Source organism: Urocitellus parryii, chromosome 9, assembly GCF_045843805.1.
Source record: "Urocitellus parryii isolate mUroPar1 chromosome 9, mUroPar1.hap1, whole genome shotgun sequence".
NCBI lineage: Eukaryota > Metazoa > Chordata > Mammalia > Rodentia > Sciuridae > Urocitellus > Urocitellus parryii.
Window position 1 is genome coordinate 14,077,004 of NC_135539.1, and position 18,010 is coordinate 14,095,013.

Here is an 18,010-nt window from a genome sequence, read left to right on the forward strand (position 1 = left end):
GCTGAAAATTGATGATGTGAAAGAGAAAGAATTAAGCATTAAAATAAGACTTGGTCCTATGCAATTTACTTAACCTCTCAGAATTTGTTTCCTTGTTTATAAAATAATAGTACTACTATTGTCTACCTCACAGGATTTTTTTTTGTGTGTATGTGTGTGAGGATTAGATGAAATAGTAGCCTAGGAGATCCTAAGAAATTACAACATACTGTATGCATGTAGGGATAGCTGCTATTACTTTGTGCACACTTTTCCTAGTGAAACAAATCTCTCAGGATTAAGAAACATCTATTTTTCTGAATTGATGTGATTATCAGACCCTGTAGAGTCCTTCAATACTCTCAGTCTCTGGTCCAAGAGCTTACCTGCCTAAGGGATCCGTTGTAGATTCTCTATTTTGATGTGATTTACTGTCTTCCCCATAAAATGTATGTATGCTGGGTTATAATTATTTCAGTTCCACTCTTGCCAAGGATGGGGAGGGGGGCTCCCTGGAGGTTCAGATAATGATCCAGGCTGCATATCCATATGCCCCCTGGGATCTCCTGCCTAACAAGGTCCCTGGGCTTATTATCACTGGAAGAAATCTTGGTCCTTACAAAAGAACCATTAGAAGACCGGTGGCAATCCAATGGTGACTTGTTATTTTGCCTTCCTAGTTGAACCAAGAGGCTCCCACGGGATTCCTGTATCACCAAGAAAGCACAGAATATGCACTCTCCCATCCATATGAAGCCTTCAAAGGCTTCAGAGATGTTCAAAGAGCCAAACAGACCCAAAGGACCATGACTGTATGGCCTCAGCCCTAAGTACCAGAAGAAAGCATTGAGGAGAAGAAAGCAACTAAGGAGTTGAATTTAGTAGCAACTTATCTAACAATTAGTAATTTTCTTTCATGACATCCCTGAGACAGAAATTTGGGCACTGTCTCACATCTCTCCTCCCTGGACCTGACCTGGGTATATAATCAGCATCCACTAAGTGAGAAGGATATCCAGCTGTGTGTGCCCAGCAATGAACTTCTTGGGATAGCCTGTCCCTAACTGCACAACCATCATGGTCGCTTCTAGACTATTTCTTGACTCCCTCCCCACCTTGGCTTCCGCCCCCTGGGTGGTGCTGAACCCAATCCAAAATTCTCCTCCAGAATTTTTCAAACTGTAGATGAAATAGCCCATTTCTTTAGTGGCAGGGATCATAGGAGAAAAGCATTGGCAAGGATCTAGGTTCTCCACCATCTTTGAGGAAAGGAAATTTAGTCGACCCCTATGGAGAAACAGAGCCGCAAAATGACTCCTGATGATGTTTGAGCCCCGACTCTCAGCTGCACCTCAGCCTCCCTGTGGTTTGACTGACAACACACCCTTGGTTTGGCAGTCATTTTCTCCACCATGCTGTGTAGGTGGGAATTCTGCCACAACCAAGTGGGTCTTGATGAATATAGGACTCATCTCTCCCAGTTTCCTGGAACAGAAACAGAAATTCAGGAGCCAAGCAACCTTGCTGTCTCACCGCTGGAACATCTCTCATCTCCTGTCTGCCCCTGAGATCTTCCTTTCTTCCACATCCCCCACATCACTGCCAGAAAAACCACCCTAAAACACGCCCATGTCTCTTCTCCAGCACCAGAGGGACAGGATCAACCTCTCCCTCCACACATTTATCATGACACATGCAGCACTGGAGTGTATCACTTTCTTCATATTTCTCCCCCACCCCTCACCGGAATGGAACACTCTCTCTCTCTCTCTCTCTTTTTTTTTTAGTGTAATATCTTTATTTCGTTTATTCATCTTTAATGTGGTGCTGAGGATCGAATCCACAGCCTCACATGTGTGAAGCAAGCGCTCTGCCACGGAGCCACAACCCCAGCGCAATGGAACACTCTTCACAGCAGACACTATATCTTATTCGTCTGGGGTACCCAGTTCCCAGTGCCTGCCTGAAATACTGTACTTATCCGGTGATGCTCACTGGCCTGTCTCTAAGTGAAGTTGTTAAGGTATTTATTGGATTTGCCTTAAATTTCAGAAAAGGATGTCAATCCAGCCACCACCTAAGCAGAGCATCCAGACTTATGTAGGTTACTGGAATGCTATTGTCTTGGGTATAGAAATGAACTAACAAGAAATTCACTGCCGACTTTAGCGTAGGAAGGATATAGAAGATGACGTTCACAGAAAGATGCAGGAGAAAAACTTCACTCTGGTCTCAATATCAGGCAAAAGTAGGATTATTTTTCCCTAGGCAAATGGTATGTATTTTTCTTTTTCTTTCTTTTTTCTTTTTTTTTTTTTTGTACTGGGACCCAGTATAAAACTACTTAACTACTGGACCACATTCCTATATATATATATATATATATATATATATATATTCATTTAGAGACAGGGTCTTACTGAGTTGCTTAGGGCCCCACTAAGTTGCTGAGTCTGGTTTTGAATTTGTGATCCTCTCGTCTCTTACCTGGATGGGAGAAAGTTTTCGCCAAATTTCTCGCATACTTCTAGTGAATATACAGACCTTTATGGCATGTAATTTTGTGTACTTATTTCACACTGGTTTTTACCTTGCTTTTCTTCTCTATTGTTCATTTATCTGCATCTCCTCAGCCTCTCTTTTTAATGTTTTTATTAGTGCATTATAGTTATACACAATAGTGGGGTTCATTTTGACATAGTCTAGCACACATGGAATATCATTTGCTCCATTTCAATTCCTAGTCCTTTCACTCTCCCCCGATCCCCCTCCCTCCACTCTACAAGTCTTCCTTTTATTTATGTATTATTTTTTAATTGGTGGTTTATAGATATACATAAAGGTGGAATCACTGTGGCATATTCATGTATATACATAGCATAACGTGGTGAATATCATTCTGCAGTTCCTCCCTCTTCCCATCCTCCTCCTTCCCCCTTGGTCTATATCCTCTTCCACACTGATCTCCTTTCCATTTTCATGGGATCCCCCCCAACCTTACCCCACCCTCCACCAAGGAGCCAACTCAGCTTCCCATCAACAGATGAAAAGATAAAGAAAATATGGTTACTTATACACCATGGAGCTGAACTCAGCCAGAAAGAAGAATGAAATTATGGCGTTTGCTGGTAAATGGATGGATCTGGAGGATATCATGCAAAGTAAAATAAGCCAGGCTCAAGAAGTCAAAGGTCAAATGTCTTCCCTCGTTTGCAGAAGCAGGAGCAAAATAAACTTCTTTTGTGGAAAAAAAAAAGAAAAATATTTTGATCCCATTTTTTGGTAACCACAATTACTTAGTAATGGGTTATGTCTGCCTGAGAGGCACTGTACAGGTTCTCAAACCCTGGAATCAGATTGGATGTGGTCCTCATAATTTTCTCTTCTACACTGATTTTTATACAGTTTGTGTGTGTGTATATATATATATATATATATATATATATATATATATATATATGTCAGACAGGTGCACATGAGTCTGTTTACTACGCACACGTTCAATGGGGTAGGTTAAGCTGTCCTCACCAAGGATAAAAGGGAAGACCTGTAAGGGTCAGGTTTGCATCTGGTGAGAATGTGCCATGAGTTTTGTTTTAGCCAAACTCACTCCCTTTTAGAAAAATAAAAAGTCCAGAAAGCCATTTTTTCCCAATATCCATGCAAAACCATGAGAACAAAGCAAGTTCCCTGCCAATAACAGGGCCCCCCTTATAGTTTAGAATGTGCCTTAAACATGAAGGCCTGTAGCTTTCAAGTTAAATCAGCAAGCTCTGGGGAAAAATTTTTTTCCATATAATCGAGTATACAACTGTCTACCATATGCCCACTAGAAATAATTTATAAAGTTTTCTGATTTTAAAAATATGGGCAAGGTATGTTCACGGTATAAAACATGTATGTATATTTTTAGAAAAAATAATGGAAGAAAATGAAAGTCACCCATAAGATAGTCAACAACATTGTTTCAAGATGATTTCCGAATGATATAACATCTGGATAGACATTTAGTAGCTGCTAGCACACAGTAGGTACTCAGTAAAAGCCAGGAGTTGGGAGGATTTGCAATGGAATGGCCTCCAAGAGACCGGTTGGGTGTGGTTCCTTCGGCTCTACCACTCTGGTAAGCTTCAAGTTCAGATCCAGTTATGCCACAATAATTGAGCATGCCAATATCCTGGGCTACTTGATAATCATGTCCAGAGGTTTGAGTAATAGGCCACTTGAGAAGTATGGATCTCAATATCATCAGCTGCAAGAATGAGAATAATCCCTTAATGTTCTGGAGCTTAGCCATTGTTGGGCACTGAACTGTGAGAGACGGCTGCTCCTGTATTTCCTTTCTCCCCTCCCAGCTGGGTCTTATAAGCTGCTGTCCCTTTAACCACAGGTTAGCCACGAAACAAAAACTCTCCTCCCACAGGATTAGGAGCCTCCCAACTGCACACCAGAGACTTGGGGCCACAATGGCATAGACATCACCAAAGGAGAAGGAAGGATCCAGTATTCTGGCAGATACAGAGCTGAGTCTTTGCAAAGGAGCTGAAGTCCTTTCCGGATCAATAATACCATTTTTCAGGTAAGGTCAGATGCCTGTGGTGACACGGAGGCAACACTAATAAATGCAAAGTTGTGAAAGTGTATTTAAATCTATAGCACAGGAGGCGCATTGTCTTGCCATGATTGGATCACTGCAGAGCCAACCCCAGGTCTTCTCCGTTCGATAGAAAAATGGACTGTTCTACCTGATCAAAGTTGGTAGAAGTAGAGCAAAAATTCTGGGATAGCATTTCCTTGCATTGGCTATGGAGAGAACAAAGGGGGACTGGAACCGCAGCTGCCCGCTCAAATGAACGACTTTTGGTAAATTACTTTACCTCTCAGGGCCTCTGGTATCTGACGCATGAAATAGTAAATTGTGTATAGATGAAATTCTTGCATCCTAGGGCCAATGATAAAATGAAGCAAGATATTACATGAAAGTCCTTAATATGAGAGCCCACCAAGTGCTTGATAATTTTTTTTTCACTCTTATGGTTTCTCTGAACACTGAAGAAGTCACTAAGAGTGACATCACCCTTTGGATGTCACTTACTTCAACTCTCTCACTTTTCCAGAAATTTTCTGGAGATATTTTGTTAAACATATTTCTATACAAATTTCTACAAAGATAATGTGTTGAGGTAACATAGTCCAAGACCCTCAGATTTGACCGTGGAGTCGTAAACACTTGTCACAGACTCCCAAGTCAGGAAATGGCGGTGTTTGATGCAAAATGGCGGCTCCTGAGGGTTTTGCTGTGTCTTTAAAGGCCTATCTTGAACCAAATCTATTCTGAAAGTCAGAGGCAAACCAAAGAGATAGAAAATAAGGAATGTTATTAGCAAAAAAAAAAAAAAAATTTTTTTTTTTAAGTTTTTAAAACTTGAAAAATCCTATTTTGTAATATCTTGGTTTGTATTTTTTCATGAACTAAAGATTGAGTTTGCCTAATCCACTTTGCCAATGCACAGAACACAGGCCATGATGAAATGTATATTATTTACAATACGTGGTTTCAGATTTGTTGGTATGCTAATGTGGTCATTTATTAAGAGAAGGACAATCTTTTTCAGGAGGTCTGGGCAATAAATAATTTGTGAAATGACATCGTTTTTCAATTCAGAGGAGAAAATGGAGAACAGATGTGTATTAAAAGCTATTTAGCAATTAAAAGCTATTTGCTAAGTTCTCTTCACTATTCGCTGCAGGAAGCAAAGTATGGAAGGTGCCCTGTGACTTGGAAGTCTTTCCAGTGCATCATTTAACTGAGACCAGGAAAGGTTTAAACAATGGAAGGGGACAGATGTCAGCACGGTGCCTAGCAACACGGCATTAAAACAGGGAGGAAGAAACGTCAGCCCAGTCCAATAGCTTTTCTACTTTTTTTTATCTTTGTATGGCAAGTAGCCTTCCGCCATAAATGGTGTTGAGGTTTGGGTTTTAATACACAGCATGTGCACCAGACATAGGAAGAGGTATTCACTTAAACCCCACCGGTAGCCAGCGAAGAAGGTATTGTCTTTACGTTCTTTGCTCATCGCACAGATGAAAAAGAGAGTTGGAGAGCAACTTGGCAAAGATCACTGAGAGGGACGATTACGGATTCAAGTGGGTATGGGTTTGTTGCATTAGGAGGAGAATGCAGGGGTCTCACTCTCGGTAGGATTCTAAATCATGAGCACCGCCCACTCTGTTTCTTCTTACCCTCTTTTCTCTGCTTGTGATACCTCCACCACACTCCCAGAAAGTTGCCCTCTTTCTACCCTGACATAAGAGAGAGAGTTTACTGCTGACAGTACTGCCAGACATAGCTCTTCTCGGCTAGAGCAAGTTGCTTTTGCCCCCAACACATTTGTCCAGATATCACTCTGAGCACCAAAGAGGGCTTAGCAGTAACGATGAGAGGATGTTCTGTTGTTCTGTTGTTCTGTTCTTATGCCTGTGCCCAGGCCCAGGAGCCCTCTGCACCAGCAGATTCTTCCACTCCATGCAAATCAACTGCATAGAACCGAAGGGCAGAGGGTGAGGGTGTTCGGCACCTACAAGAAGCCTTTACTGGACAAGGCAGTACAAAGGAGACTTAACCAGCAAAGAGAAACCAAGCTCTGAAGCTCGACCACAGAGCTTCAAACGGTTGCCTCTGCCACCATGAGCTGGATGACCTTGGGCAAGTTCATTAAGTCCACATGAGCCTCAGGTTCTTCATCCACAAAATGTAAATAACAGTAGCACTAGCCTCAAGCTTCTCACGCTTGTTGAATGGTACCAGGAAAGCAGAGTGTCTGGCCTGTAGCAATAACTTCATAAACACTGGCTTCTATCATTGGCTATAAGTCAGGTGTAGTCAAAGAATGCAATTCATAGCTTCTACCCACACCATCTAGGTAGATTAGGGAGACATAGATAAAAATAATAATTAAGAGTACCAGATAGGGGGCTGGGGATGTGGCTCAAGCGGTAGCGCGCTCGCCTGGCATGCGTGCGGCCCGGGTTGGATCCTCAGCTCCACATACCAACAAAGATGTTGTGTCCGCCGAGAACTAAAAAATAAATATTAAAAATTCTCTCTCTCTCTCCTCTCTCACTCTCTCTTCTTTAAAAAAAAAAAAAAAAGAGTACCAGATAGGGGGCTGGGGTTGTGGCTCAGTGGTAGAGCACTTACTTGCCTTGCACGTGTGAAGAGCTGGGTTCCATCTTCAGCACCACATAAAAATAAATAAAAGTATTGTGTCCATCTACAACTAAAAAACATTTTAAAAAAACATAGAGTACCAGGTAGACAACTGTCACATGAGTGGTACAGATGGGAGATATGGAAATTCAAAAGAAGAAGTGATAATAGAATTAGTAAAAATAGATTAGATTGCAGATGGGAGTCTGGAAACAATAGTGACTACCAATGTCACCAAGCTAGTTTTGACATAGATGAGACTGAAATCCAGAACTCCTGATGAATACAGGAGGACTCTCCAGGAAACTGCGCTACATACAACAGCGCTCCTGGAGACGATCTTTACAGTGTCAGTAGTTACCAACTGAATGCATTTGCATAAGCGAGGTATTTACAAATTTTCTTGTTAAATAACCCTAGGAGGAAGGTAAATAATATTTCCCCATTTTACAGATGAGAACATGGAAGTTAGAGAAGATAAGTAATTTGCCCCCAAATCAGTTACCGATTGTAATGGGAACTTGAGGGAAAAGGAGAACAGGGTAGCCAGAATCAAGGTCCATGGCAGGCCAACTCTGAGTGGTAGAAATGGACATTCATGAAGAGTTTACTGGAGGAGGGATAGCCCACAGGATCAGAACAGCACACATGGCAGACAGATTGACAATGTCAATCCAGGCAGCAAGTGTTCTATCTGCTTTCGGTTTTGTTTGGCAGAAAGTAGGAACCAACCTGGTCACAGGCAGATGGACGAAGGAGAGTCCAGTGATCGGGGACCCATCAGTCTCTAATGGCTACAGCTCTGAAGAAGGATGGAGTGTTCTTTGGGGGCTCCTCAATGTGCCAGGGGCACATGACCATTGAGCCATATCCCCAGCCCTATTTTTTATTTTATTAGAGACAGGGCCTCACTGATTTGCTTAGCATCTGGCTTTTGCTAAGGCTGGCTTTGAACTTGCAGTCTTCCTGCCTCAGCCTCCCAAGCCACTGGGTGCATTTTTCTTCTTGAATAATTTTTTTACAACTTTTTTTTTTTTTTTTACAGCTGACACTCTCTACCTGTCTCTCCCCACAGGCTGGGATACCTCTGTGTCCCCATCCGTAGACAAAGTCCTTTGGAGACCATGAAGATTCTTCTCCACTACCGGACATTTCGACTCACCTGGCTGGCCAAGCTCTCTGGCCGCCACTTTCATGGCGATCACCAGATTCGGGCGCCTCTGACTACTGCTGACTTTGAAGCCATAAATCTCTGTGACAAGTCGGTGCCTAAGAACTTTAACTTTGCTGGGGATGTGCTGGACCAGTGGTCTCTAAAGGAGAAGGTATGAGATGATGACTTCTGTCTTCCATTTCCTTGCCCTGGGGTCCTCTCGTCGATTTCATTTCGGTCCTTTAACCTGCTCAGGTTTCCTGGGTCTTCCGATGGCCGTCCCCTGTCCCCTGAGATCTCAGGCCCTCACCTCTATCAGGCTTTCTCTGGAGCCTGCCTGGTCCCTTCCCTCCTCCCACTCACACATATCAGGGTTACTCAGAGTTATTTATGCTTCCTTCCCTCTTTTTTATCCAAGTCCCATGTAAACAGGTCCTTGGGTTCAGGATAGTCACAGGCTTAAGTGAAAATGTAGTAACTTGAGCTTTGGTTTCATGGATATAGTTAATATTGGAATAACTAGGGGAGGATCCGAGGTGGAGACAAATAAATCACACGTGCCTCACGGAGGGCTTGCACTGCAGTCTGGAGACAAGGGCCCTGCTTTCTGACCCCACCCCACGCCAGGCACCCCATGAAACACTTTGTGTATCAGCGCTTAGCCAAATGCTCTGCCCCGTGGTCCATAAGATGATGCCAGGTACCAGATCCACAAGGCATTCAATAATGTTCAATTAGTCCTTCTTATTAGTTAATTGAAGTGGGAAAGTCTTCCTGAAATCTTGGTCATTGTGTCTTTTAACACTTAATTCTTGCTAGATTCTCTTTTAAGCAGAGAGAGAGCAGGCAGCATGTGACTATCTTTAGGTTAAAATTTAAGGGCATATTTTGGGTTTCACTGAATTCTTCTCTTTATCCTTCTCCTTCTCCTTCTCCTTCTTCTTCTTCATATTGGCGATTAAACCCAGGGGCATTTGACCACTGAGCCATACCCCCAGCCCTATTTTGTATTTTATTTAGAGTCAGGGTCTCCCTGAGTTGCTCAGCATCTGGCTTTTGCTAAGGCTGGCTTTGAACTTGCAATCTTCCTGCCTCAGCCCAAGCCACTGGGTGCATTTTTCTTCTTGAATAAATGTATACAGGTGAATCTGTGTAAAGACAAATATAAAGAACAATAGTGCAGGTGTAGACACATCTGGTTGGAAGAAACCATACTCAAATGAATCCGATTGGGAAATACGGACCTATATTATTTCATCAAATCCCCATAACCACCCTGGGGGAGGAGGGGTTCAGATAAGGAACTTAAGCATAGAAGTTAAGCTATTTATCCAAGGTCACACAGCCCCAAAGCATGGGCCACGTCCCCGATCTTATGTAACACTGTATAGTACAACAGAGTCGCCTAGAATATGGGCACAGTGCTGAGGAACAGAGAGGTCATGAGGAAAAAAAGAGGAAGCTAAGAAAGGCTCACAGATGAAGGGAAAGGAAAACTGGGCTTTGAGATATTTTCCAACCTAGGAAAGTGGAAAAAAACATTCCGGAGAGGAGGGAGGGGGAGGACATTTTCTTTTTCTGGTGATACATAAAGCAAAGATATCTTTCAGCACAGATGACTTACTTTGTAGAATGATGGGTAAGATGTTTCCTCCTTAAATCAGTCAGCTGATGCCCACCTCCACCCTGCTCCTGATGACCCGTGAAACCCACATCTCAGCCTCTGGGAACCCAAGGGTGCCAGGGTCCTGATCAAAGGAACGTGGGAGGGCTTACCAAACTGGGGTGGGAGATGGAGAGCCAGCGTCAGTGAGGATAGAAACCAGGACAGCTCCCTGGGACTCAGAAGTACCAAGGACCCAGAGCCGGGTTCTGGGTTCCAACCATTTTCTCTTTGGGTTCGTCTCCGAAAACTAAAATATTCACATGGAGGAAAGGTCTGATTGGCCCAACTTTGGTCACATTCCCACTCCCTGTTCAAAAAGGGCAAGTGCCCTGATGGGCTGTCTCACCAAGGCTGTGTTCTGTAGGAGAGGAGCAGTCCCCCCAGAGATAAACTGACCTGCTGTTACTAAAATGCAAGGGAAGGGTGTGGAGGAGGAGTAACAACAGATGTCCCATATGTCTGGTAACCAGTCCTATAAGCCTTATTAGACAACTTTCTGTGGCTATGACAAAATGTCTGAGATGAACAACTTAAAAGGAGGAAAGGTTTATTTTGGCTCACAGTTTCACTCAATGACAACTTGACCCTGTTGCTTTGGGGCTGTGTCACCATGGTACATCGTGCCAGGAGCATATGGTAAAGGAGGCCTGTTCACCTCAGGGCAGCTGGGAAGCAAAAGGGGTGAGAGAGAGGAAGGAGCCAGGGTGCCAATATCTCTCTAAGGGCACGCCCCCAATGACTCAACTGCCTCCCATTAGGCCCCGCCTCCCAGAGTTTCCACTACTTCCCAGTAGCACCACCAGCTGGGGACCAAGCCTTTATCTAACAGATGACACTTCCAAACCACAGCATTTTCTCTTCTCTTTCCTATGTCTCTGGCCAGACAGGGGAGAGACCAGCCAACCCAGCCCTGTGGTGGGTGAATGGCCAAGGGGACGAGGTGAAATGGAGCTTTAGAGAACTGGGCTCCTTGTCCCGAAAGGCAGCCAATGTGCTCACCAAGCCCTGTGGCCTGCAGAGAGGAGACCGAGTGGCCGTGATCCTGCCCCGGATCCCCGAATGGTGGCTCATCAATGTGGCTTGCATGCGAACAGGTGAGTGTCAACATGTCACATCTGTCCATCATGCAGAGACACACATAGATTAAAACCTGAGCCTTTTCTAAAATGTTAGCGTTGGCTAAACCTGTGCTTACCGAGGACAGGAAGAGAAGGGTTGAAATTAAGAGCAAACATAATGCAATACCAACTACCTGAAGAAGTCAGTATTCCAGTGATAACCTTTTTGTAGGAGATTCTCAGAGAGGTTAAGGAGTTTGCCCAGTCACAGAGCTAGAAAGTCAAGACGTTAGGATTTAAATGCAAAGCTCCATAAGAGCCAATGTGGGTACCAATGCTTCTTTGCAGTTCTGGATTATGACATGTTCAGCCTGATGATCTATCATTTTCTTCTCTGAATATATTTGGATTCTCTCTGATGTGAAAATACAAAAAATAAAAATAAAAAATAAATAAAAAGCATTTTATAATGTTAGGACTTATAAATATATGTATTGTAGACAGATCTCAGTTGAAAAACCTCTACCTTTTCCTGACAAAAAGATTAATATATTCAGTTATACATTTTTTTCTCCCAAAATGATAACATAATGTACCCCAAATGAAAATTTCTCCTGTAGGGCAGGGATCAGCATACCAGAGCCTGCAGCTGGCCACCAGTTTATGTAAATCAAGCTGTAATGGGATCCAGCCGTGCTCATCATGTATGTGTTATCTATGGCTCCATTCGTTCTATAGCATCAGAAGTCCTAATTAAGACCAAGACTCATCATGTGGCCCCACAACACCTAACATAGTCACTAGCTGGCCTTTTATTGTCCCCTTCCCAAATTTTGCCGATCTCTGCTCTGAAACACAACACAAATCTTTATAAACAAATTAAAAATAAGCTAGAGGAGGTGGAAAGTGCTGGGAGTAATATTGACCAAATCATATTGCTATGTGGTGTGCATGTATGAATCCAAAAGCACAAATTCCATCGATATGCACCACTATAATGCACCAATTTAAAAAAATTCAGAAATAATAAATCAATAAGCATACCAAAGGATACTACCATAGAGAAGACAAAGATGCTTTGTTGCAATAGCATTAACAATAGTAAAAACAAATTGAAATGATTACATAAATTATAACTTAGCCAAGATGGAAGGTGAGATGTGTTTACTGTTGATTGAAACTCTGGCACCTCAACTTCATGGGCTATCACTTGAAGGATAATTTATAATAAGGAGAAGATAGTAATGATGCTAATATGATAGTAAGATTTTTATAATAATATTGAAAAATGCTCTGACTGCCAATATGATTATGAATTAAAGCAGCAATATATCAAATTCTTTTTATATTCACTATTGAAAAATGACTTGCTAATGTGAAACTAATCATAGGTTGGGAGAAGATTAAAGGTTGTCTACTTGTCCTAAAAAAATAAATACTTAATATTATTTGGAACAACTACAAATTAGGAAATGCTGACGGAAACAAACACAAACAATGCTCGAAAGCACTCAGTTAATTCAACATAAAGCAAGCAGCTGAGGAATCTGTTTTCTTTTTTTTTAATATTTACTTTTTAGTTTTCAGCAGACACAACATCTTTGTTTGTATGTGGTGTTGAGGATCGAACCCGGGCCGCACGCATGCCAGGCGAGCGCGCTACCGCTTGAGCCACATCCCCAGCCCAGGAATCTGTTTTCTAATTCAGAATTAACAAATATTCTCTGTGAATATTGAGATTGATTATATTGTAACCCGTGGCAGAACAGTTTGGTTTTGCTGAAAAGTTGCATGCAGTACAGCCCAAGATATTTGTTATCTGTTGAATACTTACTATCTGAAATTACTCCAGTCCCTCGGAAATAGAAGTTTACCCTTTGGACACATTCACATCACAAATCCAGGGGACCAGTTATTTGAGATTCATTAAGAACAAGTGGTTTGTAATATAAAGAATGGTATTTTTTTAAATTGGGTGAATGTTCTGAGACCCTCTAGGGTATTTCTTTAATCAACTTCCTTATATTGACATATCTATTCATTTTCTCATAAGAGGATGACGTTTAAGAGTTTTAAAAATATATTCAAAAAAATATGGTCTTCTCCCTGGGAATTCACATCTCCCTGTTTAGCTAACTTCAGGAAATTCATCAAGAAATGAGCAGTCTGGTATACCGCATACACCTTGGAAGTCTGGGTAACGTATCTTTGCACCCTGACTCTGACACTGACTCCGCAACCCTTGAGTGACTTGTCACACTGGGGTTAATTTTAAGTGAGATCCTAAGCACATTATAAGTGCTCCATAAAAGATAGAGGGTATCCATGATGCTTCACATAATGCCACTTTTTCCCCACAGACTCGCTTTAGAAGGTGCAACTGCCTCCTCTCTTTCTTACATCCAGTTCTGCCACATATGTTCTTCTCATCAGGAACTGGTACTTTGAGGCCTACGTCCAATCAGTGTTTAGGATAAAGTGAGGAAATGGTGTAAATAAAGCGGTGCCATAGTAGTCTAGGTAAATTTCAGTGATGCTAAACCACAGGGACCCAGAGACCTGAGACCTTTTGCCTCTGCCACTCACCAGCTGTGATCAGATTTCATCTCCATCAAATGGTCACGACTGCATGAACCTCCCAGGATTGCTTAGAACGGTGGTCTCCAGGTATCTGGGGTTGTATATTCTATCAATAAAAAATATTTAGGACATGCCTCTTGCCATTTGGTTATAGTTTTTTTTAATACTGTTCTACTGCACTAATAGATATGCATGTTATAAAATATATATTCAAAAAGGAAATAGGAGTCAGGAAATAGGAGGCACACACCTGTAATCCCAGCAACTCAGGAGGCTGAGGCAGGAGGATCAAGGGTTCAAAGCCAGCCTCAGCAACTTAGCAAGGCACTTAACAACTCAGTGAGACTCTGTCTCCAAATAAAATACAAAAAGGGGCTGTGGATGTGACTTGGTGGTTAAGTGCCCCTGGTTTCAATCCCCAGTATCAAAGAGAGAGAGAGAGAGAGAGAGAGAGAGAGAGAGAGAGAGAGAGAGAGAGAGAGAGAGAGAGAGAGAGAAATTGGGGCTGGGGTTGTGGCTCTGTGGTAGAGTGCTCGCCTAGCATGCGTGGGGCACTGAGTTCAATCCTCAGCACCACATAGATAAATAAAATAAAGGTTAAAAAATGGACATAAAATCACAAAATGTATTATAGTATCTCAATTTTTTTTAAGTTCTGTTATTTTCTTTTCTCCTTCCTATGGGATTATCTTGAAAATCTCACAATCTCACTTTGGAGACTCTTGGTTCAGAGGACTGAATATGATGATGTTCATGAAAACTTGAAGTAAGACGGCCAGAGCTACTTAGGGTGTCACTGAGATGAGTCCACCATTACCACTAAGATGTCACATCAGCACCCACCATTAGAATGTCTCCCATATGCTGGGTGCTACCATTATCCCCATTTCACAGATAAAGAAAGGAAGGCCGAGAGGTCAAGGCCACAAAGCTAGCAAATGACAAGATAGAGATTAGACCTGGAGTCTGTCAGTCCCCAGAGCCATAATGAACTTCCAGTGACCAGGGTCCTGTGGGAGGGCCCTGGGACCAAGGCAGGAGGAAGTGAAGGCTGGATTGTGAGACTCCTCCAGCCTCAGGCACAATGCCCAAGGTCCACGGAGGGCCTACGTAGTGGACAACAGTTCTTTTGAGCTCGGGACCTTCTATCCTTCCCAGGGCTTGTCTTCATGCCAGGAACTACCCAGCTGACAGCAAGAGACATCCTCTACCGGCTGCAAGTATCCGAGGCCAAGGGCATTGTGGTCAGTGAGGAGGTGGCCCCTGCAGTAGAATCCATCATGTCAGAGTGTCCTCACCTGAAGACCAAACTCCTGGTGTCTCCACACAGCCGGGAAGGGTGGCTCAGCTTCCACCAGTTATTCCAGTGAGTATTTTTCCCTGGTCTGTCTGTAGCACCAGTAAGAGCACAAATCATGGCTACATCTTGGAATCTGTCTCCAAGGACTCAGCAACACTGAGTTGATCTGGGTTCTTTCTAGAAAAGAATTACCTATTAAAGGATTTACAGGCAGTAGGAAGCAATATAGCCTTCTGGCCTCCATGTTCCTTCTTTTTTCTGTGGCCAACAATGAGTATCCTACATAGCTTGGCCCTTGCTTAACCTCTGGACCACATCCGTTATCTCACTTCCTTTGATTCCTCAAACATGTCCTACCTCAGGGCCTTTATACCTGCTCTTTCTTCTTCCTGGGATGCTCTTCCCTCGTTCTTTTCACCATTGGCTTATTGCTGTCTGATTTCAGCTCAAATGTTTTATCCTAAGTGGGGCTTTCCCTTACCAAACTAGCCAAAGCAGAGCTACAGGCCACTCCATCACATCACTCTCTTATTTTCTTCATAGCATTTGTTACTACCTGAGTTCCAAGATCCATTCACTTATTTCCCCTATTTTTCTCTTTTGGAGTAGGAATCAGCATATGAGCATATGAGAACCCACAGGCCAAATCTGGCCCACCCCTTGTTTTTGTAAATAAAGTTTTATTGGAAGGCAGCCATGCCCATTTGTTTACATATTGTCTATGGCTGCTTTTGTATTACCACTGCAACGTTGAGTAGAAGCAACAGAGACTCTCTGGTCCACAAAGCTTAAGATATCTGCTATCTGGTCCTTTATAGGAAAGGTTCGTCAACGCCTGCCCTAACTAACCAGCTCTAAAGCTCTAAGAAAGCAGAGGCTTCCTTTATCTGTTTGGTTGATCACTTTATCTCCACTACCTAACAACACACAGCAGGTCCTTAAGAAATATTTTGTGAATGAATGAATGAACAAAACAGATCACTTAACTTCAGTTTTCTTCCTGTGTAAATATGGAGGATTCTACTGCATATATCTTAAGTGGTGTTTTGAGGATAAAAAAAAAGAAAAAAGCTAATATGTGAGAAAGTCCTTTCTGAACTGTAAAAGATGTAGGTAAAAGGTTAATTAATAATATTATCCTTCAAAGAGGTGTTCAATAAGTTATGTTTTTGTTCTTTTTTTATTTGAAAATCAACAAAGTTTGATATCAACATTCCCTTAATCTAAATTACTGATTCACTTGGATGACATATAATAAAAAAAGGTTTTCAAAAGCCTTTCCCAGAGAAGTATACAGAAAGAAAAGACATGTAAACGTTGTTGGATACCAGATCAGTTCCCTTGGTTGGAATTAAATTTTACTCTATCAATTAATGAAAACCAAATCCTGTGGGCTGATTGCAAAATTCTCTCCCAAGGGTTCACATCGGTGTCCTGTTTGTTATAAGCTGTATAAACTTAGATATCTAAGTCCAATAATCTTTCCGAAAGTCTGTACCTTACCCATTAAATGTGGATAACAATAGTATTGAGCCGTGGTTTTATTAAAGGAAGATAAATTTCCTTTATTTATCTTGATGATCAGATGCAATAAAGCAGGAGATATGTTAGCACAATGCCCTTGCACAAAACGATCACTCCATAAATACTGTTGTAATTATAATCGCACTATCATTTTCAAATTCCACATGTATTGATTCCTAAGGTTAGGGACATCCAGGTTATTTGCCTATGTATTTCCATTGGTAAAAGGCTTTTTAACACACTACCCAAAACATGTATTTATTTTAAAATTATACACATATATTTTTGTGCATTATACAAATACCAAAATTAAAAATCTTAAAGAATGAGGTTTTTTTTTTTTAAAAAAAAAATCCACACTTTGAAGTTCTCCTGTTTCTTTTCCATCCCAGTTATCTTGCACACTCTATGAACAGCAATCCCACCCCACTTCAGAGACGGTCCCCCCATCCTAAACAACTCTTGAGTCTCCAGGAAAGCTTAAAAATGGCATAAAACTCACAAAAGAAAAAAAAATGAATTACATGAATTTCAAACTGAAACTCTGTACATTTGGAGGGCAGTTTTCGAGATGGAGGGAATCCCCACTTCAAACAACTTTGGTATGTCATAACTCCAAAAAGACCATGGATTGTTCCTTACAAACTGAGGTCGGGATAGTTATGGCCAAGTCAGCCAGTTCCTCAGATAAATCGCACAGAGCAATAGCAAGGGCAGTTTTACATTAGCACCAATAAATAAGCACCAATAAATCATTGGCACCAATGAATCTTCTGTTGAAGGAGTTCATTTGAAGACCTCTCACCTTCCTTCTGCCTTCCTAGGATAGAAGCCCATGAACGCTTTCTAGAATATTCTAGATGGGATGGGGGAAAAGTCAAGATTATGACCAGACTGATGCTTCTCTTTTCCTGTCCCTAGTGCAAAGGGTCCTGAACTCTAATCTTGAGGTAATAAAGTTGATGTTCTAGGCACAAGAAGAGCATAAGCAAAGATATGAGGGTAAAAAACAGCTAAAGTGTACAGAAAATGGACTACGCACCCTTTTGAGCAGCTGCAGATTGTGCCTGCTCCTAAACCACCATTGGCTTAAGTCCATCAAGACTTATCCTGAGGAGCCATACAGAGACGGTCTCCCCTGAAGCAGTTGACTGCCTGGTACCAGAGCAAAATCAGAGTTTTATTATCATGGGGGTATATCCGTATATGCACATAGCATAATTTGGTCAATTTTATTCCACTGTTCTCCCTCTTCTTGTCCCTCCTCCCTCCCCTCAATCCCCTTCCTCTGCTCCACCGATCTCTCTTCTATTTTCATACAATTTCCCCCACCCCCCTATTCTCCTTATTTTGGTCTGGCTTCCACATATTCAGCAAAGTGCTTATGAAAAAAAAATGTTTAAATAAATAAAATGCATACCCTTTGATTATGAATACTGAAAGCTATCTTGGCTCTCTATTTGACTCATAGGGAGGTGAGCTAAAGAAAAAAGATTTGAATGGCTAGATTTTTAGCACTGATCTTCAAAGTCCCTCT

General features: G+C 42.0%; 1 protein-coding gene across 2 annotated transcripts in view; it reads left to right on the forward strand.

Annotated features, from left to right (window-relative positions):
• Acsm4 (acyl-CoA synthetase medium chain family member 4) overlaps nt 1–18,010 on the forward strand; it is a 35,116-nt gene that overhangs the window by 6,646 nt on the left and 10,460 nt on the right. The window contains exons 2-5 of one of the 2 annotated variants that reach the window (XM_077802381.1): nt 4,403–4,558; nt 8,268–8,517; nt 10,895–11,105; nt 14,808–15,015. In XM_077802381.1, the coding sequence (XP_077658507.1) occupies nt 8,317–8,517; nt 10,895–11,105; nt 14,808–15,015 (620 nt within the window). In that variant the 5' untranslated portion in view covers nt 4,403–4,558; nt 8,268–8,316. Of the gene's footprint in view, nt 1–4,402; nt 4,559–6,714; nt 6,737–8,267; nt 8,518–10,894; nt 11,106–14,807; nt 15,016–18,010 lie in introns of those variants that run through there. The other variant, XM_026402479.2, reaches the window with a different exon arrangement.